At 43.8% G+C, this 26,058-nt stretch overlaps 1 protein-coding gene across 1 annotated transcript in view; it reads right to left on the bottom strand.

Annotated features, from left to right (window-relative positions):
* The window catches only part of MYO10 (myosin X), a 162,931-nt gene extending 146,573 nt beyond the window's left edge, over window positions 1-16,358 (bottom strand). Inside the window, exon 1 of the mRNA XM_036406885.1 lies at window positions 16,286-16,358. Coding sequence (XP_036262778.1) covers window positions 16,286-16,306 — 21 coding nt within the window. The 5' untranslated portion in view covers window positions 16,307-16,358. The remainder of the gene's footprint in view (window positions 1-16,285) is intronic.
* Between the last annotated feature and the right edge of the window lie 9,700 nt (window positions 16,359-26,058).

The following is a 26,058-nucleotide window of genomic DNA, read 5'->3' as shown; positions in this document are numbered from 1 at the left end:
ATGCTGTACAAAGGCTTTTCCTCAGATAAAACTGTATCCATTTATTTTTCATCTAAAAATTATTTATGGACATGTTTACAGAAATAAAGGATATGAATCATTCAGTGGTTCTTCTCTTGTGAAAAAAAAAAAGCTTCCAGCAGAAATTTTCCCTAGCAAGTTGATTCTTGAATACTGAAGACTGAGCATGGGGATCCCGGTGCACACACATCCACACCCGCTGCTCCCAGGTAGCTGCATGAGTAACATGGACCGTGCTGCGCCACAGGTGTGGAGCACTGCTTGTGCTGTAAAATACAGTTACTGCTTTACACAATAATGTATACTGTCACATGCAACTTCTTCCTGCTCATTTGGGGGAAAGTGCAATGTCCAATTCTTCTTTAAGTCTACATTCTTCACCATGTTTCCAGCTTGGGACTTTTTGCTCCTAACAGCAGCTCTCATGATACCATCTGGTGCCTGAAAGACAAAGGCTGAGGTGTAATTACCCCTATCCAGCCCTGAGGCAATTCTGCTGCACTGGCAGAGGTAGGAACTACATGGCACCTGCTCCTTTACTCTTCAACTTCACTGCTTTGTTTCCTTTCTGATAATTTCAAGGAAACATCATTGAACTTGATCTTCTGTGTGCCAATATGGCAACAGTATTTGTAGTCTTTCAAAGACAGTAGTAACTTAAGGAAAATTTCCTAAAAAACCAAAAAAAAACTACTGTGGATCTTGTGGGTCATATTTTAACATCTTCCCTACAAAAGGCACCAGGGGTAAATGCTCTTCCCTCAATACATACCATGCCCTGTATACGTAAGGAGACAGCTGGGTGGCTTCATTAAAAGAAATTAAGTAGAATTAAAAACTGATTTCTGTCTTTCCAAGGACATGTCTGCAATAAAAGCAGCTCTAGGGTCAATGTACAAATCAATGTAACAATGATCCTGAGATGGGATCCTGAGAAAGCAGTGGTGAGTTAGACAAGTCATCTGCTAACAAAGCCACGTCTGTGTGAAGAGCACAGAGACATGACTGTGACAGTGGCTTCCTGCCCTCATTCCTGAGAGGATGGACATGGCTGTGGAGGTCATGCCGGGCTGTGCCACCCACTGCTGCCCACCTGGGAGCTACAGCAGCAACGCAGAGGGGCCCTGCAGTGTGCATTGCAGTGAGGGTGACTGCAGATCTGCAGGAGCTGCGCTTGGACCATGGATGCTACCATACTGAAGTAGCATCACTGCTACTTCAAAATAACTTGTACCAAGACCTGCAGTATTTACCTCCTGGATTTCAATCATCTTTTCCTGGTTACTGTCAAGTAGATTTTTGGGAGTTTCCCGAGTTCCAGTAGATGCAGTGTTCACAGTCATAGACTGGTTTATCTTGGAAAGGAGCTTTAAAGATCATCTAGCTCAATCTTCCCTGTCACAGTTAGGGACATCTTTCCCTAAATGTTCATCAATTCTCCCACAGCAAGCTTGCATTGTGACATGTAAGAAGCCAAGTTACTTGCACTCAGCTAGAAATGAGAAATCGAAGGTATTTCAGAAAATGCTTAAACACATTATGACTCTGGTCTTACTCAGATGGAAATTTGTCCCATATTCATCCTGGGATTACCATGTCTTTACTTATCTTAAGTAGAGCAACATCAGGAGCTAAATTTCCATGGAAAGAATTACGCAGCCCGGGTACTATGTCAAGACACCAAATTTTAGAAGCTCAAGCATCAACACTAACTCCCACTGCTTGTTTTGGGTTCATTATCTTTAGACATGATCACATAGCTTAGCTATAGATCACCAAAACCCTAAAACTCTCCTGTGCCTATAAACCTACCCCCCCCCACAAGCCTTTGCTTACCCAGCAACTTCCCGCTCCTGCCCAGTCAGAAACCAGTATTGCAACCACTTGTTTGGGAACTGCCAACATCTGCTGGTAAGAGAAGCAAAACTCACAGGCTGGGAACAGTCTGCTCACCTGCATCCCCCATGGATCAGGAGAGACCTTTATAACAGCCCCCTCAGCCTTGGAAGAGCTGCTGGGCAAAATGCACACAGGGAGCTGGGAGCCACAATGAGCAGAACACTCAGTGTCCTAATAAAGAACTCAGCAAAAGCCCAAGAGCATTGCACTTTTATTTTTACTTTCCAGAGAAGCCTGACAAATGTAACATGCCCACAAATACACTTGGCTTTAAAGGGGAAAGAGGACATGACACGTGTCACTGCTCAGTCACCCAACAACACCAAGGCAGAAGAAATCTAGCTTGAAGACAAACGTTCTAGTTCTGCACCACTAAGTAAAAGAGAGGTTAATTATTACTCACCTATTCAGGCAAGCCCCAAAATCCTTCACTTAATTGGGCAAAAACACAGCTAAGCATGGAAGGGAGTTGCTTCTTAAACAAAGACTTTTGAACTAGAAGTGTAATTTGTGGGTTTAGCACTGTACACAGTGCAATAAAGACACAGAAAGACCCAGACTGCACTCGGTGCCCTTCTGAATAAGGTTAATCCCAACACTTGGAGCCTAGGAAAACCAGCCATCTGTCTGAAGTGGCTCCCAAACTCAGCAGGGAGCCCCTGGAGTCTTCAAGACTCTGCCAGGGTCCCCAGGGCAGTCTCAGCGCATTGCTACTTCAGGCTGGTTTGTTGCATCCTCCTCACTTCCATGGCTGCTGTCCCCAAGGAAGAAAATCAGTCTACTCCTTCATGAGGTTGCAAACCATGTTTTATTTTACAAAAGAGGAGGCCATTTGACCATGGGTGCGCATTAGCTACTCCCTACACCATTTCCATATGCTCACATGATCACAGATACAGGTTTAAAATTCAGAGTTTTATCAGAACTGTAAATGTACTGACAGAATAGACACTGCCCTGCAGGGAACACAACTTACTAGAAGTGAAATGATTCATAAACTCATGTATTTATTTCAGACTGGGGCCAAGCAGCTTTCATCACTTATCCAAGTATGCTTAAAAACCTTCCTTTGAGCAGAAAACAGCACAAGTGGAGCTATTTTTAAAGCCATCTAAAAAACAGCAGGGCATGACATACCTTACTTTTTACCACATGGTAAAGATGAAAAACTGGAACAACCTCTCTCTTTTATCCATCTGAGGGCCTAAATGAGTAACTTTATTTATAGCCACTAATGGCTACTACTTCTGACCTTGTTTTTTCTCCTCAACAAACCACCTTTCCATCAGGGAATTAAAGCTTTCATCAATTCAGACATTTATGTTATTCTTGCTCAGTGTGGTTTTTCAACTGGGAACAAGCTTCCCAGGTCATTGGGAAAATTAAACAAACAAACAAACACTTTTTTTTTTTTTTTTTTTGCTGCTTCAGTTAATTTGAACTACAAAGGTAAGAAAGAGGGAGAAGATACACAAACTAATCAATTTTTTTTTTGCTTCTAAATAACCTTGAAGTAATTCCTTGCCATATATTTCCTCCTGTACAGATACAGCAGCTGTGCCAAATAATGTACTTATTAAAGAAATTTAAGAAATGGAAAAAATACAAGCAATATACAAGAATCGTAGCTAACATCAATATTAGCAAGAAACAACAGGATAACAGAAGGCACAAATATCCTGTTTAGATCTACACCAGCAAACAATACAAGGTATTCTCTTCCCCCACGCCTTTCCTCTTCATTGGTACATAGGCAAAGGAAGGAACAGCACAGCATTGCAGCTGGAGTACAATAAAAAATATCATCAGGCTAAATAAATAAACACACACACAAAGGAACCAGCACCTTACAGAGTCATACCTCTGAGCTTACTGACACAACTGCTTTTTTGCAAAGCACAAAGCAGCATCCTAACTTCCCAGTGGTCTCAGACCCTTCCACAAGTGAAGATGTAAAGAGCAAACATCCCAATGGCTGCTACCTCCAGCAGCCTCAGCAGCAAAACATTTGCCAAGTGACAGAACTCTTGAAATTTTTCCCTTTTCTAACAGTTACAAAGATCTCATAAAAATCCAGCTCTTTCCTGAAAAACAAGTGGTAATACCACCACTAGACTTCTGGAGAGAAAGAGCCACTTGCTGACTATTTGCTCCTCTGGTAGAGTGTCGGGAACAAAATGAGTGGAAAAGATGATCACACAGCAACAAAAAGTAGGGAAACCACAAAAGGCAAGATTTTATTACAGTAATTTTTGCCACCCATGAAGCACTACTAACAAATGCCAAAGTCCCATTTTTTTTGCAACATATATTACAGCATATTTTCTTGAGAAAAACCACAGATTTCTCCAATATGCCTACACCAAACTATCTAGAAGCACATCATTGCTCAATACCACTAAAAAAAGATACTTAAAAATACTACTATAAAATGCAAGAATTTCCAAAATGTTGGCATTTATAATGGAGGGAGCTGTTGACTCCCTCACAGGAAGAGAGGCCCTGCAGAGAGACCTAGACGAATCAGAGGGCTGGGCAATCACCAACCATATGAAGTTCAAAAAGGGAAAAGTGCCGGATTCTGCACCTGGGATGGGGCAGCCCTGAATGTATGCGCTGGCTAGGGATGGAGAGATGGGCTGGGTGACCTGGTTGATGGAAAGTTGGATATGAGCCTGCAGTGCCCTGGCAGCCTGGAGGGCCAGCCATGTCCTGAGGGGGATCAGGGACAGCATCACCAGCCAGGCAAGGAACGGATTTTCCTGCTCTGCTCTGCACTAGGGCAGCCTCAGTCTTGAGTCCTATGTGCAGTTTTGAGTGCCACGCTGTAAGAAAGGTATAAAGCCATCAAGGAGCATCTAAAGGAGGCCACAAAGATGGTGAAGAATCTGGAGGGGAAGCCGTACAAGAAACAGCTGAGGTAACTTGGTCTGTTCAGTCTGGAGAAAGAGTAAGAGGAGACTTCATCACTGTCTACAACTTCCTTCTGAGGGAAAGCAGAGGGGCAGACTCTTCTCTCTGGTGCCCAGTGACAGGACCCAAGGGAATGACGTGGAACTGCGTCAGGGGAGTCTAGGTTGAATATCAGGAAGAGGTTCTTCACCCACAGAGTGTTTTGGGCACTGGAACAGGCTCCCCAGGGAAGTGGTCACAGCACCAAGCCTGACACAGATCAAGAAGCATTGGACAATGCTTTCAGGCACATGGTGGGATTCTTGGGGTGTCTTTTGCATGGCTAGGAGTTGTACTTCAATGATTCTTGTGGATCTCTTCCAATTTAGGATATTCTATAATACCAAAGACCCAACCAGCAAATAGTCACTCAAAACCTACAGCTAGGAAAACTCCAGCTGTTTAGAGGTCAGCAACAGAAGATTATTCTAAAAAGTTGAAAGGAACTACAAAGCAAAAAAAAAAAAGTTTAATTCAAGCATTTTAAAGCAGTAGCTATCAGACACTGTATCCCACAAGGAGCCCCCTTTGAGGAGCCATCCTGCTAAACCATCTGCTCCTGCTCAGAGCCTGATGCTAGCTCCTCTCCTTCACCTCCCCAGGAGTGCCTGGGGCCATCCCAGCAGCAGTGTGACCCATGATCTGTTGCTGCAGGTGTCTGGGCCTTTGCTGCCTTAAGCCTTTCTTGTCCCTTCAATTCAGCCACTGATTTATGTGCAGCCACTCTTCTTGCCTAACATCTACATGCAGAGTGGGAGGCACATCCCTGTGCTCTTGGACAGTCACAGCTCATACTGCCTACCAAAACCTCTGATGCCTTCCAGCAGGAAAAGAAAAAATAAAAATCCCAGGAAAACAGCAAAGATTTTGCAGCCTCTCTGACTGCATAAAGCGACTGTTCACTTTTCAAATCCAATGTTTCCAAGCAATATAAAGAAGTGTTTCTGTAAGTGGCACACAATTTCAAGAAATCAAAATTCAGAATTACAGCCTTTATTTGACTGAGTCCAGAAGCACCTGGAACACAATAACTACTGATTCCCTGTCTGAAGGAAAAGGATTCCATGACTCAGTGTTTTCATTTTCACTCAGTAAGAACTGGTGATAACAAGCCACCAGCAAAGGATCACTGGATGCTCCTAAGAAAATGCACAGATTTCTGTACCACTTTCTGTCCTCCACCAGCTACTGATGGCATCTCCACCTTAACTGCATGGTACAAAGGCATGCTACTGACAAAGGTGGAACTACACAGTTTAATAAAAGTTTAATACAACTATTTCATCACATTGCAAATAAGTTTATTCGTGGGCTTCTGTACAAAAGAAATTTGGGGCATTAACTACTGCACCAGAGTCCTAGTCACTTAAGGTACTGGATCACCAAGGCAAAATGATGGTAGAAATGGTGTGATAGGAACAGAAATTGGGAGTAGAGACTCTTAAAACTAACACAAAACAGAGACTCAGCCTTTTGCCTTAAGTGTTGTGAAAATGCCAAAATCCCATTTATAATTTGTTAAAACATCTCAAATTTGGTGTGCAAATTATTAGAAATGTTATTGTAAGGAGGGAAAAAGGGTCTGCTGCACAAATTACATTTTCTAGCATAGATTTGCTGCGTATCTTTATTCCTTGAGATAGTTTATCAAGTATCACACTGCAGAATCTGACTGGAGTTTCAAGAACAAAGAGCTCACTTCATGGGACACTCCTCCTGGTACACGGTCTGAAAGGCAGCAGGAAATGCCACCCTTCAAAGCCCTGCTGTAAACGCTGCTCTTACTCTCTTCTGGGGAATATACTAATTGATTGGACACACCAAACAAACCTATTCATCGTACCCATCACCAGAAAGCTGTAATGAGGGGATAAGCCCTAATCACAAACCCAGTCTATATTTAATAAGGGGAAGGGATCCAAGAAGACAACCAGCAAAGCAAGAAGTCTGACCTACAGAATGAGCATCTGCTCCTTGTCCTGACGTGAACTCCAGTGTGACTCCTGACGTGACTCGTGTCCCGCCAACTTGGCTCCTTTCTGAAGCAAATAAAAATATAACCTAACCAAGACACAAAGTGGTTTGATCCACTAAAATGGTCAAACAGAAATGATGTCCACTGGCTCTGTAATCAGATGCGTACATTAAACAAAAGGATTTGACTTCTCCTCAAGATAAACAACTTCATAAGAAAAACAATCCCATTCTCTTAACAAATATATTTAACTTAATCTGAGAAAACCTTTCAATGTCACTCTAAACAACAGCAACTAAAATAAGAACAAATAATCCATTTCCGATAATGCTATAAACATCAATACTTTTTTAAAACAACGAATGAACTTCTCTTATCTGCTGTCCCCAAGCCCAGGGCCAGTTTGGCTGAATGCAAAAGAGAAGGCCTGAGAACCTTTCAGAGAGATCCTGCACTTCTCTCAGTGAGATCAACAGGCACATGCAGTGCGCAACACCAAAACCACACAAGGCTTTGCCAGTAGCACGCCTTTCACAGTTTACATTTCAAGAATCATTTCAAGAACTACAGAAATGTTTTCTCCAGATGCTAGTAAGTTCATCAGAAGTAGTTTTCTAAAGCCTTCTGAAAGTCTGTAAGAGAAAGAGGGCCAGGGGATTTGGGGTGTTAACTGTGATGACAACTTTCAGTAATACTCTTCTTTGTAATTCCAGCTGTGATACTCAGCAACCCTTGAGCCTCAGCCTCTACCTGAGGTTGTGCTACAGGCACAACAATCGATCCTGACTTTGAAACCATGATAGCACACTTGGGCAGCAGGGTGCCACTCTGCCAGCATTACCATGCAAAGAAGTTAAGAACAGAGAACACAACCCAGAAGACCCTCAATAGTTATAATGACAACCCCAGTACAGAGCCAGATGTGCCATGATAAAATGCCCCCAGGTAAACCTGCTCAGAGTGGGAACATAGTTTTGCCCCCCAGGGGAAAAAGCAACAACCAAACATTTTCCTCTGCTAAAGTGTCCTTACAGCAATGCCCTTAAGGGCATTCTCCAAAACAAAAGAGACTTGTATTAACACACTCTTGTATCACTGACCTTTAATAAAGGATTATGAATAGTTTCCCAAGAATATATAGGAAAAGGCAATACTAATACATCAAAGGGCAGTTAATCTTTTACTTCCTGAGTCCTCAAACACAGTCCCTCACCCTGTGCATGCCACCAGCCAGGATCCCGAGTGAAGGCACAGCTTGGTCCCTGAATTCTGCTGCTGAGCTACACTCTCTTCTTCCTCCTTCGTTCATTTGGAACAAACCAGAACCAAACCCACCAAAAATGCCATAGAAACATTTAATCCATCTAAGAGATGGATTAAAAAGAACATTCATTTCTTAAATATTCACCTTAGCTTAACATTAAGTGAAAAGCCCAGCCAGGGCTGCTGCATGATGAAGACAACATACCCTCAAAGAAAAGAGCGTCTGATAGCATAAAGCAGGCAACATGTCCCACTGAAACAATGTATGTATCTGCTACAAGGTATTAACATACAAATACAGGAAACCTATTCAACACTAAAGTCTGGACAGGAGTAAAGTCTATCCTCTAGAAAGTTTTCCTGCAGCATGCCATTAATCCTGGAAGGAGTAAAAGGTGACTGACTCCCATATTCAGGCCCTGCTCCAATATGCTTACATTTACCTACTGGGGACAGGGTCATTTTAACACACAAGAAATCCAGCTCAAGGTTTATTTAATTTGAATTTTCAATGCAATTTTAGCAAATCATACAAGTTACCAGTACCTTTCACTTTTGAAGACTTCCTTCCATATACCAGGGTAAACTGCAGAGTTTTCCTCAAAGCCGTAAAAGGGCTGAAGTGTGCCTTGTTTTTTTCAGTTACTGACTGTCGCTACCCCTTGGTGAAAAAGTACCTAAGCACAACTGCACACTAGGAAAAACTAGAAGACCTCATATAGAAATTTTATGTTAAACCCATCTACAGAAGAGCCTACAGAAAACAGAAATGTTAACTTTGGCCAGCAAAACCGAACACACCCCAGTTTCTGCCATGCTTTCAGTGTGAACCAAAATTGTGTCTGTTCCTAGTAACCTATTCAACAGAAAACCCCATATATTATTAGGTTACTCCAGCATCACTCAGGCTTGCAATTTCGATGAAACAGAAAAAAAAAAACCAACTCCTTAAACTTTATACTAAATAAGAAGGCTTTCACAGGCTGGACTGAAAAAAGGTCACTGGGCCCAAAGGAAAACAGCAGCTAAATAGAGAGCAAGTATTTACATTAATGAGTAAAACCAGCACAGGTATGACGCATTTACAGCTGAATCAACTCAGCAGCCTTGCCCAGTCAGCCACTGGTCTGCAATGGGAAAGTGTCCATCCAGTCACAATGCCTACAGAACAAGACCTTGCAGAAAAGCTGCCAGACATCCCTACATTGGCTGTCCTGGCTCAGGGTATCAGGAACAACCATAAATGATATTTGAACCTGCCTGAGATTACAGTATTAATCACTGGCTTTGCAGAAATGAGCCTAGAAGTGGACAGTATATTCTCCCCCAACATCCCCCTTCTTCTTACAGGAACGCTTAGAAATACAAGCAATCTTTACTCATTCCTTCTCTCCTAATGAATCTTTCCCAGTATATTTTCCTAATATAATGCTCATATTTTCCACATAGCAAATGTGTAGTTTCTTCTTCAGCATAGATATAGTTTACTTCACAAAGCAGATCTGGAGCAGAGTCAATATCAGTTCCCATTCTGAATCCAAACTTGAAAAGTTCTGCATTTATAAGAATGGGGTGTTTGAGCTACTTAAGAGACTTCTTAAGAAAAGGATAATCCACTTAACCTTTCTTAATCAGGGGGCTGTCCAGAAGAAAGTTACATTACAGTAAATATGGCCAGTGGATAATGCTCATCTTTCAGACATAGGACATCTTAGAAAATCCTAAAATAATTGTAGAGAAAAAAAAAAGCCACTATGCAAAATTTGAACCAATAATACCTAAACCCGGTAATTTACCATTATCTATGGTCCCAACACCAAATCATCCTCATTTATGCCTCACTAATGGTTTAAAATGTCACATAATGATAAATATCAGGAAAAAACAAGAGAAACAAGAATGCCTAAGCCATGACCCTCTGATACAAGCCTGAAGTCATAATTAATCAAACAAGTTTTGAGGTCACATCCCAAAACTTGTAAAGTTGTCACAATTAGTGACTTAAGGCTGATAATTCTTTTTTTTTTTCCCCCTCAGCAAAAGTCTTAATTCAGAGTGACTTTTACCTCCTGCCCTTCTACCCGTACTCCACCCAAAACTATGTTCCTGGCTCTGACCACATCTGGAGACAGTGATTCACTAAGGAAAAATACTGGCCCTGCAGCCAAAAAGGTTGGTGAGATCAAACTACCCAGAGGACACGCTTCCCTTCAGCACTGCCACTGCACTGCACTCAACCCGCCGGATGCTCCAGGGGTGGAGCTGCTGCTCCTGCTCTTGGCTGGAAGCTGCTGCACCTTCCACTGGGTCTGCACCCATCCAAGAGACACAAAAAGGCATTCGTCTTGCTAGAATTTTTTTTAGAAGTACCACCAATATTAACAATCCATATTGAAAGGAAAAAAAAGAAGGAGGCACATTATTCACTCGCTAGGGGTTGATTGGCACAGTGACACTGTATATAGATATTCACACATCTGCTCCAGCACACAGAGCCACAGACCTACCAGTTTTCCTTCAGCGATTTTCTAAAGTCAAAAACCAGATTCATGAGACTATAATGGTCTTACCACACTGAAAATGAAGATCCTGCTGAAATCACCAGAACAGAAGCCTATTGTGTACAACCATGCATAATTATTGATAAGGGGGCCCAAACTTTTGCTTCCATCTTTTGAGGCACACTGGGGAAACAAGAGCACTGAAAGGTTGCAAGGTATCTCAGGTTACTCATTGGACCAGTGCTCTAAACTCCCCACATGACACTGAAAGCTCAAGCTACCCTTCCTTTTTGCTTCCTCTCTCCCCCAACGTGGTCCTCTCCTGCCATCACAGAATCATGGAAAAAAATACGGAACATTTCTAATAAAAGCCTGTGCCACTTGGCCTCAAAAATAAGTTGGGACTAGCCATGATTTCAAGCACTATTCCCTTTTACCAGCCAGCAAGCTGTGTGACAGCTCTGAAACAAACAAAACAAAACAAAACAAAACGAAAAAAAAAAAAAAAAACACAAAAAAACCCCAAAAAACCAAAAAAACTACTGAAGAGGTTCACAATGGTCAGTATCACCCATACACAGTACTCATCAAATGAAAACATGTATAAGGAACATCTTCTTAGAGCAAACAGCTTACAGACAAAGTGCTAATACAAGCATACAATTAGGGAAAAGACCAAAAAAAAAAAGTCAACATTTCAGTGAGGTGTCACCAGAATGTAAAAAAAAGTCCAGACTCAGAAGCAGCCAAGTCTTCTGTAACAGTGGGTTTCACAGCTTTTCTTTAGTTGGAGACTGACTGAACATACCAAAAAACCACAAGCAGACCCTGCAGAATGTAGAGCCTCCATTGCCAACTTGAAAACTTACGTATTTTACAGCTTTAAGAGAATTCTTGTGTCATTTTACAATATGTGCAGTGCCAACAGGGTTGCTAGGCTCCAGCCCAGCCACGATAATGTTTCAGTTGCACAAATTTGTCTTATGAAAGGCACATGTGAATATCAGTGGTGGGCAGCAACCATTACTTGATACTGATGAGCTGAATGTAATTTCCAACTTGGAGCCATAAACCTGAAAAAAAGCTTCATCTTTCTGACCTGATAAGGTAAGCCCCCTTGAAACATCTTCTATTCAAAACACAGTGCTCTCTAATTAACCTAAAAATAACTCTAGACAAAACAACCATCAGCTTTCAAGAAAACCTATATATGAGAAGTCAGAGCTCAGAAAATTCAGAGAACACAGCCAATGTCAACAACCAAAAGACACACTGTTTCTGCTTGGCATGCTTTGGCACTCAGAAGGTCTCCAGAAACACCTTTATGCCATCACTCACGGGTTTTGCCCCACCAGAATAAAGGACAACTTTGCTGGTGTAAGCTACACAGTTTATACCAATACTAAAAGCTGGAACATCAGACCCATTCTTGTGTTACTATCAAAACACTTGTAAATGAAAACTGGGGAGACTTCAAAGGTCATTCCAAACATATACACTGTGCTGCACAGCACAGCCAGAATCCATGTATTGCAATGCAGGTATTTATTTGCATCACCAGGTTTTCTCATTAGGTGAATAACCTTGGTGGTGCCAAGGCCACCTGTCTGCAGGAGATGATGAACCCCTCAAAGGACTCCGTGCTGTGAGACTGTGATCTGCCAAATGTTGCAACAGGAGAGCATCAAGAAAAAGCTTGCTGCAAGCTGCTGAATTAAGAGCTTCCAGGTTCAAGCAGACACCTTCTCTGACAGCTTCCTGAAGCTAAATATTTGTCCCATATCCTTCCCACAGAGGGAGGTTCAACACTTGCTCCTTCAGAATACATGCTGGAAGCCCTCTCCTTAAAACAAAGTACACAGGCAAGTATGTGCAACTGTGGAGAGCAGAAATTAAGGAAACCATTCTGAACTTCAGGTACCAGTGGTAATACTAAAAATAAAAGCATGGTAGGCACAGAGTATCTGCTGTGCCTCAAAGGACACTGGGAGGGTCCCCACAGTTCCAAATAAACTTCTGTGCAGTGTTGGATAAACATCAGCAGGACCTCTATGACAGTGATCCTTTATAGTGGTCTCCTTCAACATCATCTACCCAGACATGCTACACAGAAGGCAGGACGCACAGTTGTTCTCCTCCCTTCTCCTCAGTTTCCACAGTTGCAAGGTTAGGAGGACTTCTTTTAAGGTTGGCAGCAGATAAACCCAAACAATCCCTGCAGCCACCACTATACACACTGTGCTGCAAGTTAGCTCCCCAGAAGCTGAGCACCAGCTTGGAGGACAGGTTTGCACAAGATGACCTACAGAAGTTTTTCCCAACCTCAAGCCCTTTCTGACCCCCACTGGGTCAGCGAATGCCACACTTCTTCTGTGACAAGGACAGCAACCACAGTTCAGTGCAACATCCCATGTGTATTGGTCAAAGCGACTGCCATGGAAGAGGAAGAAGATAAACCTGACTTCTGCATCCTCTTCCCCTGCTGCCCTGATAAGCCCTGCTTGGGAACTTGAGATGCTGAAGGGGCAGTTTGAGCCCCCCTCTCCTTGTCTGCCTCATCTGGAAATTACTTTCTTCCTTCCCTCATGGCATACATCCCCTCTTAGCAGGGATGCATTCTCACTGGAAAAAAGTCTGACCTCAGCTACCACAGGAGCCTGTTCCCTTGAGAACACTCAGGCTGTTGGTAAAACATATGGGAACAATTTTTTCAGGCTGTTTTAAGCAATGCAGCCAAATGGCTCTATTGCACATACCCATACAGGATTTCTACAGGTTTTAATACTTTAGATAAGAAAATAGGACTACAAAAACAAAAAAAAAATTAAAATTCTACCTCCAACCTTCTTTTAAAGACTGTAAGGTAGCATAGACCAATCAACAGCCTTTAAAAAAGCATCACAAAACACTTTTCGTCTGTACTTAGAACGCAACTTTGTTATTATGTTTATACCTTGCAGCAATTAGAACATGTTGGTGAGTTAGTTACAGGATAAACTTTTCCAGCCTAATTCTTTACTTAGAGCCATGGCTTGTTTTTAAATTGGTCGAGCTAGAAAATTGGGACAGGGATGGAAATCAAGGCTTCCCAGGAGACAAGTGCAACCACTTGTTGTTCTTTAACAATAAAAGCTAAGAATACTAAGAAAGAGTAAAGAAAGGAAATTGAGCAGCAAGAGGGAGAAATCAAGGAGCTGCTAAGTCACAAATGATGGCAGTGTCAGATGATTGGCACGAGCCTGGCATTATCCCACACCTCACTTGAGGCAGCAAGTCCCAACAGGACTACATCCCTTGTGATGCACCTCCTGCTCTCCAGAGGTGTCTCACTCAGTTGCCTCATTTTGTTCCAGTAAGCATCACCCTCTACTGAGGCATGTTATATTTAGCATCTGGCAATGGAAAAATAAGGGAGAAATAATAATGCAGGGTTTTTGGTTTTTTCCTATTAACACCTTTAAGCTGTGCAATATTTCCTGCAACACCCAGACTGAAGACAATTCTGCCTCCAGTGTAGTCAACAGGAGCTTCTTGGTAATGCTGAGGAACGACCCCTCTGAAGTGCCAGTATTTACTCTTCCCACTATCAGTTTTTCTCCCAAAATATAATCATATCAGCAGGCTTATATCGCTGACAAAGACGAGCAGAGCACATTGGGCTTTTCACCTGTGCCTTTCATCCAGCTTCCTCCTTCTTCCTCACACTATAACTTATTTTAACGAGAACAGTAATTCCCTTAGATAAGTCAGCAAATATTTTTGTGAAGAGCAGCTGCAGGATGTCTGCCTCACAAAATTAAATTACCTAGTGGCTCAATCCAGTGCCTTCAACAGACATTCTTCTGTGGTAGCTGGGTCAGACTCAGTGCATTTCTGCTATTGTGCTTCATGCTCTCTATTTTTCATTTACATATGCTCCACTCCAGAGCAAGGGAAGGAAAATGTTTATACTTGTGGGTGGGACTTTGGATGCAGATTAAAGTCAAGGTGCTATATTTACTGATCTTTTAAAGTAATATCTGCATGTTGAAAGGGAGTCAAAGTTCTTAAGAAGGATCAAAGTCCACATGAAGCAACCACAGATTAACATAAATATATGCTGAAATGCTAACACAGACTGGCAAAATTTACTTGTGTTTTCCCTGGAGCAAGTAATTTTGCCTAATAGGGGAGTCAAAACCATGAAAACTCTTCTTCACCTTTATGTAGGGCACACTGCAGTACTTTGTGTTGGGGCGAATGACTCTTCAGACTAATTTTGCAAGGCTAAGTTAATGCTACCATATTGCTCATGGCTTACAAGCTTTTGAAAGGTGAGGGCTACATCCTCTAAAAAAAAAAAGGCAGTATTACTACTTAACTCAGACTTCATCAAAGCTAATCCTGCATTTCTTCCTTCTTATTGCAGTTGACAGAACTTTTGTTGTCTGACAAATGAAAAGCCAACAAGCAATAAAGTGTATGACCTTCTTTTATTTGACTAATTACTATTTCAGTAAACAGATCACCTATTTTTCTTGTGGAAGCATCAACGGCAGCACCAAGAACACGAGGGATGTTGTTTCATGAGGGCAAAGGACAGTTTTGCAGATTAATCACAACCCTGTAAAACAGATGCCTGGCCTGTATTTACAACCCCGACAGTGCAACTGCTTTGGTAAGAGGTGCAATTAAAGCAAGTGTGCAGGCAGTCACCAGAAGTCACAACCCAGTCACGGGCTTTGCCAGCAAACTACAGGCACAACAGAGAAGACATTGATCCTGCACACTTTATGTTCATAAGGCGGGATAAACGGATCCAGTAGAATATTGTTGTACAAAATTCAGCTAGCTTGGACCAGAAGAGGACCCAGGTTCTGAGTTTTATCAAATATCCTAAGACAGTAGCAAAGCACCCTTGATTTGGTTTCCTCACCCGACATACTGAAGTTGTCAAGATCCACAAGACCACGGAAAAGCTCAAACGACTTTCAGGAATGCAGCCTCCCTCCTTTTCATTTTGTATAAAAGATTTCTTCTGTACTTAATAACACAAACTCAACGAACAAACCTTTAAAAAAGGGTGCCCAGCGGCAGCCTTGCCTGTGAAACCTTCAGCGTTTGAAGCCTCTGGTGCCCGTGCAGGGCGGACAAGGCGGCCTCCCCGGCTTTCACACAGGGAACCCCCGAGGAGGGACTCCCCGCTCCCACCCAGGCACGGCTTCAGAGGCAGCAGGAAGCGGGGCAGGCTCCGCACCGGCGCCCCGGCTGCCCGCGTCCCGCGGGGGAGCTGCCGCCGGTGGGCGCGGGGCTGGGGGGCAGCGCGGCGGCACCGGAGCCTCCCTCCATCCCCCGCCGCTCTAATGAGCCCCAGTGAGCGCCGAGAGCCCGCCCGGCTGCGGGCAGCCCGAGCAGCACCGCTGCAGCTCGGCGGCTCCGAGTTCCGCCCCGGCCACAGCCACAGAGGCCGGGAATTTGGGGGAATTTGGGGGGCGCAGCTCCCTCCCTCCCTCTCCGCCAGCCTCCCGCTCCCCGGGCTCTGCTCCCGTGAGCACCCTGCAAACCGAACTACTCGAGGGAACGAACACTTTCCGTGAGCCTCCCGCCGCTCTGCTGCCGGTCTCCTGCCCGACAAAAGCGACCCCACGCTGCAGAAGGAGTAGGAGGAGGATCCATCCCACCGGTCCGCGCTCACCTCCGCCAAGAAGTTGTCCATGGTGGCCCCTCGGCCCGCCCGCGGGTGCGCAGCGTCGGGCACCAGCCGCGCACCATGTGCCGCTGTCGTCCGGCCCGGCCCGGCCCGGCTCGGCTCGCCCCACCGAGCCGCCTCAGCCGCCGCGCCGCTCCATCGCGCCCCAGCGCCGGCAGCAGCCCGCAGCCTTTGTCCGCCCGCCCCCTCAGCGCCGCTCGGCCGGGCGGTCCCGGCAGCGCATAGCCGCCGCGGGGAGCCGGCAGCGGGGCTGACGCCGAGCAGGAGGAGGAGGAGGACAAGGAAAGCTCCCGCCGCCGCACGCTCCTGCCCGGGGCCGCCCCCGTCCCGTCCAGGCGGGGCAGGAGCAGAGGCGGAGCCGGGGCCGCGCTGCTCCCTGCGCCGCGCTCGGCCGCGCCCCGCCCCGCCCCGGCCCGGCCGGAGTGCGGGCAGCGCCCCCCGGGCTCCGCGCTCGGCCCGGCCCGGCCCGGCCCGGCCCGTCCCAGGTGGCTGCTGCCCCCGGTCCTGGGGACGCGTGCCCAGCTGCTCGGGGCGCGGAAAGCCGCGTTGGAATGCGGAGTGAAAGGAGAGCGGGGACTGGAAGGGGAGCGGAGGCTCGCCCCCATCTGGGGGTGGCTCCACTCCCGTGCCCGACAGCGCACGGCAGTGCAAAGCTCCGCCATCCGGACAGAGGTGCTGCCGGAGGTGGTTAAAGAATACGTACCTGCAGGGTTCTGCTGCGGACAGGCAGCCCTTCGGTAAATGTGTAGCAAACTTGTGTAGGAGCTCTCCTCAGCCTCATCCGTGTTCCTTTGCTAAACACATCTTACAGCAGCCGCTCACTGAGACATCACTACAAATGAAAATAGCCCTCCTTTATATAGTTTTCCAGTCCTTTACATTTCTGCAAAGCACATTTAAAGTGCTCAGGTTTTGGAGACATGTCTTGTTAATAATTTTGTGCTGACCCTGTAGTAGCTAACAGCCCAAGAAACACAGCAAAGGAGTATCAAATCTTGCGAATACTGGTCTATTTCTTTCACACTGCAGAAAGAAATGTACCAAAAGATAAGTCACAGCCATAAAGAAATAAGCAAATACTCTATTCTGCTTTTATGTCACAGGCAGAACCCTAATAATGGTTTGGGAGCTTAAGTTTGAGAGCAGACATAAGGGAGACCAGCCCTTGATAGTAGAAATAATCATGAGTCTGCACCTCTCATTTTTTAAGGTGTCATGGCCAACACATAGAGCACAAGTTTAAGATTAGATACACAACACAAGGAAAAACTTTCTAGTTTCACCTTTATGTCAAAAAACCACTTTTATCTGAATAAGGAGGAGAGCAGGTAAAAGATGTTTGGCTTTGAGATAGGTCGTGTTCAAAATGGGGTTGTGCTTGTCTTGGAGATTCATCCGTGAAAACTGATGTGCTGTCAAGGTTAGCACTGGGACAGACCAATAGAAGAGGGACTTTCTGCCAAGCAAGAACCTGTTAGAGCCTACATGGGGGCTGTGGCTGCCTGTCCTATCACACAGAAACAAGGTGGGGGGAAGTTTTCAGGCAGAGAGCAACTGCCTTGGACATGGCCAGCTCCTAGAGACCAGCAGCTCTCCCCAGCTCACCCTTCCCATGGCCAGTGACAGTGGCTTGTGGCAGAAAAAGCAGAAACACTTAGCAGCTTGCTTGTAGCACAGCACAGAGTCCCTTGGGCAGCATCCCTGCTGCAGCTTGCCAAGCCCAGCTGGGAGATATCCTGCTGGACACCCTGCAGCACCCGGGGGGCTGCTGGGGAATCACTCCTCTTGTCACCCCCGCTACCATCTACTCCTAGGTAAACAGGTTGTACCTTCCTACAGTTGCTCTGAAACTCAAGATTTGCAAAGGATTTAACCTGAATTCACCTGTCTACACAGTATCAGCTCACACAGAAGTTAGCCTAAATCATTATTTTGCTGTAGTTTTTAAGATATAAACTCCAGTGTGGGAGCTCTGTAACTCTATTCCAAACTACTGCACTTCCAAAGTTACTCCAGGGAAACAGGGGTATTTTTTTTTCCCACAATCACTGTGCCAGAAAGCTTCCCCTCTCATACAAGCCCTAGTTTGGCAAGGGCTGAGTCAGATTGGAGGCATTTGTTAAATTATTTTGACTTCTGATTGAATACTTTGTTTGACACCATGTTATCGGAATGTAGCGCGCATGTCTGGCTACTGCATTGTACTCAGGTCCGTGAAACTCAACTGGCATAGGAATTCATGAAAACCTTGAACCAGTCATCCAATAAAAGCAGCCTGTGTTGGTTTTTTTTATGAGAATTTCAGTAAATTACAAGAAAGCATTATCAATAGAATAGTTTTATACAGCCTAAAAATACATTGCAGAAAGAATGAGTATTCTCTTGTGGTGGGGAGGCATTGCAAAAGAGTTGTTAAACTCCTAAGACTTTGTTAAGATTTAGAATGACTGAAAAGTTGCAGGAAGGATTGCAGAAGTAGAGTAGAACAGGATTGCAGGAGTCACTCCAACAAGCTTCTTCCTTTTCTCCTTCTATGTCTTTTTGTGTCAGTTCTGCTCACAGTTTGTAAACACTAGCATCTCTGTTTCATAGGAAAGGGGGTTTGAAACATGGCGTTTCCTTTTCCCGCTCTGAAAATGACCCCAAACTAGTCTCTTACTCATTTTATGCAATTGTTCTGGAATTTGGAAAACCCCACAGACACAGTGTACAAAGCTCCATGAACATCTGGAGACTTGGCCAGTTCTGCACAGCTCTGATTTTCTTTTAATCTGTAGAAATTCCTTCACTGATTGTGTGCCTAAGGTAAATTACTTCCTTTGAAGCTGCTCACATGCATGCCGGCTCAGCTTTCAGCTCGGGTGAGGACCAGGAATGGACCAAAAGCTCGCTTCCACCTCCCTGATGAGACACTTCCCAGACTGTGAAGATCTTACGGGTGGTTGGTGGTGAGGTGTCTGGTCCTTGGGCCCCTTTCCTTGCTCCAGCCTCTCTCTTGCTCCATGCAGCAGAGCTTTGGCATTTGCTGGGTTGGCTTTGCTCTCAGCTGGTCTGTTAGGCTATTTTAGTATCCCTCAGTTAAATTTGCTGCATTACATGGGCCAGGACTCATCTTCATCCAGTCTTTCTGATCTTTTTTCCCCTCCCCCAGTAGTTGCTACAGTCCATACCTGACCAAAGCATCTGACAAAAACAGACATCTCTTCCTTCCTTAGATCCCAAAGTATTCTTAGCAGCTGGAGCTTTTGTAAGACCCTGGACTTTTAGAACAGATTTAAATGGCTCCTGTCTCTATCAACAACTATATCTCATTGTGTGCAGATTTCTATTTCTGCTCCAGAGATAAAACCAACTTACTGACTAAAGCCCAGTTATCTATAAATCATATGTTTCACCTGAGCTGTGTTTCTTCACAGGGAATTTCCACACACCAGATTTGTAGGACCTTTTTAAAAGATTTATTGCATATATTACAAAGTTTGTAGATGTGATTACATCCTGACAAACCATTAACTCATTCAGTACTTTGAGCACACTTGATCAAATTCTAGATGCCCCTTTTTAAAAGAAACTTCCCCCCCAGTTTTTATCTATGAAAACCATCAGGGCCATATGAGGTTTGGTGGGTCCCAAGGCTGGGAGAGTTGGGGGCACCCTGGGTGGGTGATGGCAGAGCCTGGCATTCAGGGCCCATCCCACCACCCCACCCAAGGGCACTGGGCCATGGGGAGGAAGGGGGAGCCCTTGGGAGTGGACAGGGATGGGCAGGACTGGCAGTGCCCTCAGGATTGTAAAAGTCAATGTGTTTGAAGCCAAACAGATTGAGCTGTAGCAAGTCCTTGTCTTCACTGCATCTGCTTGTCCATGGTGATGGTTTCTATACATTTCACAAATCCTGCTCTCTTTTCAATAAACAAAGACTTGTTCTGTTGCCCAGACCTTAGCACAAGATCTGGGGGGGGGCATCTTTATGCTAAAAGCTTTATGTTCAATGATATTTAGAAAGGCTGATGAATTTTCATTGCATGCATATGATGCTTTGCTCTTTCTTAGCTTATCTTATTTTTAGTTGCCATTTTCCCCCAGTGGTATCTTTGAACTGAGTGATTTAAGCTTTTGCATGCCTGACAGGTTTATTGCACAAAAGCTTTTTTCACCCTCTGGAGGAGTTTTCTTTTCCCTGCTGATGGCACTGAAGTAGGCTATCTGCCCTAGCCACAGCACTACTGTCCCTTCTGCAAGGCCCATGGATTGATTTCAGTCAAAGAATTAAATGATATATTCAGTTAATTCAATCTTATTGATTAAAAGGAGCTTAAATTAACATTCTCTACTCACCAAAATGAGGCAGTGTGTTTCTTTGTTCACGGCTCAAGGGCTCATTTCATCCAGTATTATCTGTAAAATCTGTTCTCAGATTGTTCCCCTTGGTGTCTTTGTTCACAGCACACATAATTTTTGAGCAGGCTTGCTTATGGTCTGTATTTCTGATGGGAATTTCTGTTTCTTTAAACTTACTCCAAAAGAGGAGTTTTACCCCCGCTCTGGGGCTCTATTGCACTTGTCAGCTCCTGTCAGGTTTTAGCTAACCAACTTTTTGTAGACAAGATGTTGGGCATTGACAAATATTTCCGCAGTGGGTGACTGTGTACAGGCAGACTGCTGGCACAGACCACAGTTTTCTACCACACCAGTTTTGAGGAATGCCCATTTCTCATTTGGGATGTACAGATCCAAAGCTGTTACCATGGAGCTGGATTGCCATATGACAGCACATTTAGCACTACCAGGTTAGGATGTGGTGAAGGCCATTAAGTATGTGTGGTTATACTTAGTTTCTGAGCAGAACCTCTACCTGGGAGATTCTAAGTTTTAATTTCCACATAAGAAAATGTTCTCTATTACAAGATTTCAGTATATGATTTCTCAGACTCCAGACTTTTTTCCCAATGTCAGAGCCACCTCCTCATTCAACATCTGGCAGCACATATGAAGACAGACAGCTGTCTGACTCTGTATGATTTTACCCATTTCCTGAATTCTACTCAGCCCCTTTGCAGAACCTTTCTCTTCAGTGCTTACAACCCTTTTTCTGTCTTTTCCCTCCATCCTTTGTATCATGAAGTGACCTGCTTCCTTCTGGGCCCCTCAGGCAGCACCACTGCTCGTGGTAGCAGCCTGTTCCCTGTGCGCAGCTTAGTCCTGATGTTCTGAGCTTCATTGACCTTCATCCCATTTAAGATTGATGTTGCACTTATTTGTCACCAGCATCTTTTAATCCAGTTGGTCTTCTCTTACAATCTTACTTGCAACCTATTCATTTAAATTCTTTATCCACTTGGAATATAGTTTTTACAGAAGATGCCAGCAAAGAGAGAGTTGTATTGTACAAGAGCATTGGTTTTCACATAAAGATACCCACTGGAAAAAAACAGTGAAGTGACAGACAAAAACTATCAAAAAGCTAAGAATCAGTTAAGGGATAAAGTAGTAAATAATGAGAAAGACATTAAAAGGAATAAAAGCTTTTCTCGTCTTCTGAATCAGACTCTGGATACATTTTCCTTGCCTTCACCCAGGAAGCCTGTATGAAGACAAGTGTGTGAAGGCAACTTGTAGTTGCAAACCCTGAAGTCACAGTTTATGGCATGTTCATTTATCAGGTAGTCAGACATGTGCAAAACATCTCAGCACCTCTCTGAAGGTCACCACCCACAGAGCAGGGCCAGAGGGGAGCCCACGGGTGCACCTTTTGCTGCCTCAGTGCCGTGTAAGCCAGGTTACTTCAAAACACTTCCCCTAGCAGTTTAAACTAGGTCATCCTTGTTCTGCTGAGGCAAACAAGCAACGCCCACACTGTTCTTGCCATTGGCAGTGCTATGGAAGGAAAAATCTCCAGTAAAAGGGCATCAAAGCCCAGCAAGGGCCAGTCATACCTTCAGCAATTGGCACTGTTCAGCCAGCAAATATAAATCAAAGGCTGCCTTCTCCCTTGTGGTGTCAGGCCAGTTTAAACCATGCCCATGCTCTCTCCCCACCATTTATTACTTCCTCAGCTGTGATGTGTGAAGGGTAAGCCTACCTGAATCCTGTAGCTTGGCACCTTGCAAATCATTTTCCAGATATCTCCCACTTCTTGTGCTTGGATTCCTGTTGGGAAACAGTTTCAAAATATGCAAACTCTGTGCCTCTGTGGAAAATTAAGCTAAAAGATATGCTCCAGAAACAGTCTTGGTAAATAAGGATCAGGATATAGGACCAGGTTAGTACTTGTCTGAAATGCAGCCTCTGAAGTGCACGTAGGATGGGCAATGGGCCCCCAGTGCTATATTTCACTCCACAGATGTGCTCTTATTTTCCTGCACTCCTTACTTGTGTAGCATAGCTGTTTTATCTCTGTGGATTGATGCAGCAAATGGGGGATGGAACAACTGATCCAAACTTTTCTTTTGGTTTGGGTTCTGGTTTTGTGTTTGTTTTCTTGAAACAAAAACTCGTAAGAAAAAGTTTTGATTCTGATCAATTACCTGAGCAGGTTCATATAAATACCTCACAAACAAATATTGTTGCAACATGGAAAAGAATAGGAACAAGGGTACCCTGCATTGCTGCTAGCATTTGTTTCTTGGACCAGGTCATAGCTTTAAAGAGCCAGGAGGAGCAACCTTCACAGTCTCTTGTGCTTTGGAGAAAGTTTATCCGTTTCACATATTTAAAGCTTTATCAGTCTGAGGGATAAGTGATACTTTCCGTCAGTGCTTTTCTGTTAAAAGGCTCTTTCCATGCATCTACTGTGGTAAGAAATATTCTTCCCCTTTGCCCCTAGATTCCTTCCTGTGTTTGAAATCAAGAAATCCCATCATAGCACAGGAGAGCTAAATATTCATTTCAAAGGAGACAGCGCTTCCCACAAAGTCTGTGAGGGCTTAAATGACAACCACACAGTCTTAGTGAGACACTCAGAATACTGAGAACCTACACATTTTAGAGGAGAATGTTATTCAGAAGTTTTTGAAAACAGTATTTAGTAATATGAAAACGAAATGGAATGATATTATCTTTCATAATCACATTTGCTACTTAGTGAATCTTGTCTGAAATTATCTCAAAACCTTCTCTGGTCTTGCACTAATGTGGTAGGTTCAATTTTGGTAGCTAAATTGTTGCCCAAATACACTTGTTTTGCTTTAGTATATTATTGTGCATAATTTTAGGATTTGTTTAGGTCTCAGTCAAACTATAACTATGCAAGTTTGCCTATTTATTGAATACAATCAAGTGAATAAACATGCCATTTCTTTGTTATAAACAAAAGCAAAGTTCCTGGCTTACATCAGTCTGTTGTCCCAGAATAGAATCAAAGGCTGCTGAGGTAGCTGAGGTCCCTGTTTAGAAATAGGAAAACCTTTGTTTTGTGTACACAGACACTGAGCACTCCAGTGTGAGATGTTAGAGGAAGTTGGGGGTTAGCAAGCCCAGTGCTAGCTACATTCTTGGCATGCAGTCTGCCTGTAGCAGTATTTGGTATTTCTGTTTACTTGCCACATATGAGAATTAGTAGACTGGAAAGACATGGTAGTCATGTTTAGTACAAGGCTGGTTAAAGGATATGTGAGACTTCATCTTCTATTTCCCTTGATTCTTACCCCAACTGTTTTACCATTTACCAGTCCCCTAACACCCATAAAAACATAGTAATGCAATTTTTTCTTAGTCAATGAATTGCAGGATTTGCACAGGATGCAGCAGCAAGCTGTAAACAAAAAATGAAGTAGAAAACAATTCCATAAAAACAGTTGTTAACATTTGAGTAACAAACACAGTAGCAAACATGGTATTTTTCACCTGACAGTATCAAGCTTTCTAATTCCAATGGGCTTTCAACCAGAAACTGGGAAATAACTTGCCTTTGGATCTTTGTAAATTCTTTCTTGAAGCAGCAAAAACCTGTGTGTTTGCACTACCAGAACTTTGTTTCTTTTTGCCTTTTCTGCCCAGTTGCTACAAATGGGATACAGTGGAATATATTAACCAGTGAACCCTTTTCTCCCCTTCCCCCCCACAACTGGTTCAGAATTCCACAATTGGAAAGACTTCTTTTCTTTGTATTTGTGGGCAGAAGTTTGAGTGCAATGGTGTGGTGTATGTGGGATTTGCCCTTCAGTTATGCTGGTAATTTTTTCTATTGGAAAGCTACTGAATATTTGCTAGAGTTTTTTGGGTTTTTTTTGCTCAAAAGCATTCTAAACACTTTGGAAGCCCTGTAACACAGCTAACCCCTTCTGCATCTAGCACCAATTCTCCTTCAAGTGTAAAGACTTCAAAACCAAGTGTAAATCTCTTCAGAGAGGAAGCCAAGAACAATGCATTTGTATTTGGGGCAATCCAAGCAGAATCAACTCAGATGGAGGGAAATCACCTGGAGGATGAGCAGAATAGTGCCATTCGTCCCAGTCACAGTTATCAGTGTAAAAGCTGCGGAAGATCAAGCCCTTGCTCTGTGCACAGGTAAAACTCTGCTGCCAATGTTCATCTACTGAAGACTAATCTGGCAGAAGGACTCTGCTGAGGCTGGAGAGAGAATCTTTCAATTCCAATCTAGAATAAATTTCTTGGTGGCAACAAATCTGAAGGGCATTTTGTCTTGACTAAAAATAAGAATGCCTGGCTGAATTCAGGGCAGCCTTTGCTACTGGCTGACCTGAATAAGCTTTACTAGTTGAAAGGGACAAGTAGATCAACTTTGTAGGTACATTTAGTGAATCAACTTTTGCCTAGAAGCAATGGGAGAAGTTTCCTCTTATCCTCAGGAAAATAGGTGAATCTCTTCTCAGGGAAAAAGTCAACATTAAAAAACAAACATCAAAAGACTGAGCTGAGTTTTGTTAAGAACCAAATGTCTGCTAAATTAGGGTTGTATGTTTTGCTTTTTATTAATGGCATCCTCAGAGGATACTGACTCACTGGATGACGGAAGTGTTTGTGGCTTGGGATCCCATCCTGAGTCACTCATCCTAGAACTAGGGAAGGTCTTCTCTTAATATAAGGAAACTTCCAGATTCATTTGTCATGTGCTTCAATACTAAGAAATAGGGGCAGCAAAGCACTCAAGTAGGGCTCTCTAAAATGGAACAAGTTATCTTGTGAGGTTATTCAGCTACTGATGAGGTTTTCTAACAGGGAACAATCAGGATTTCATCAGCCTTTGAGTACTGTTCTTTTTCCACTCAGTCAGACCAGTGATTGGTTTTTCAAGTCACCCATTCACCCTGTCCCAAGAAGGAGGGCTTTGCCAGCCATGGACACAGACCACAACTGTGGTCTGAAGAAGAGAGTTAAAGGAGACAGCCAGGTTGATTTATTCTCATCCATTTTGGCTGCCTTCAGACCTCTCTCTGATGAGAATTTCTGTGTCTTCTCTTTTCACAACTCTAACACACTTTCAGTTGTTTTTCTGCTGTTCCTAGGAAGTGATAGATTAAAGGGCTGCACATGACTGACTCAGCACTGTGTTTATACTTAGGTGTTTTAGCCTGATTAGAAATTCAACTCTTCCTGCTACTCAGGTGTCAGGATTAGTGCTGTGGAAAACATCTGCTTTTAGGGAAAAGAGATAAATAATTCAAACATCATACTGGAAGCCACCTTCTTTTACCACTGTACTAGATGTTTACCAGGACCCCAGGACCTTCTAGCAGTCATAATCATTGTGATGTCTCTACTCCGTGAAGCTGGCACTGTTGAAGGGAGTAGCAATT

Source organism: Molothrus ater, chromosome 1 (genome assembly GCF_012460135.2).
Source record: "Molothrus ater isolate BHLD 08-10-18 breed brown headed cowbird chromosome 1, BPBGC_Mater_1.1, whole genome shotgun sequence".
Taxonomy (NCBI): Eukaryota; Metazoa; Chordata; class Aves; order Passeriformes; family Icteridae; genus Molothrus; species Molothrus ater.
This window is presented reverse-complemented; position numbering and strand designations above follow the sequence as displayed.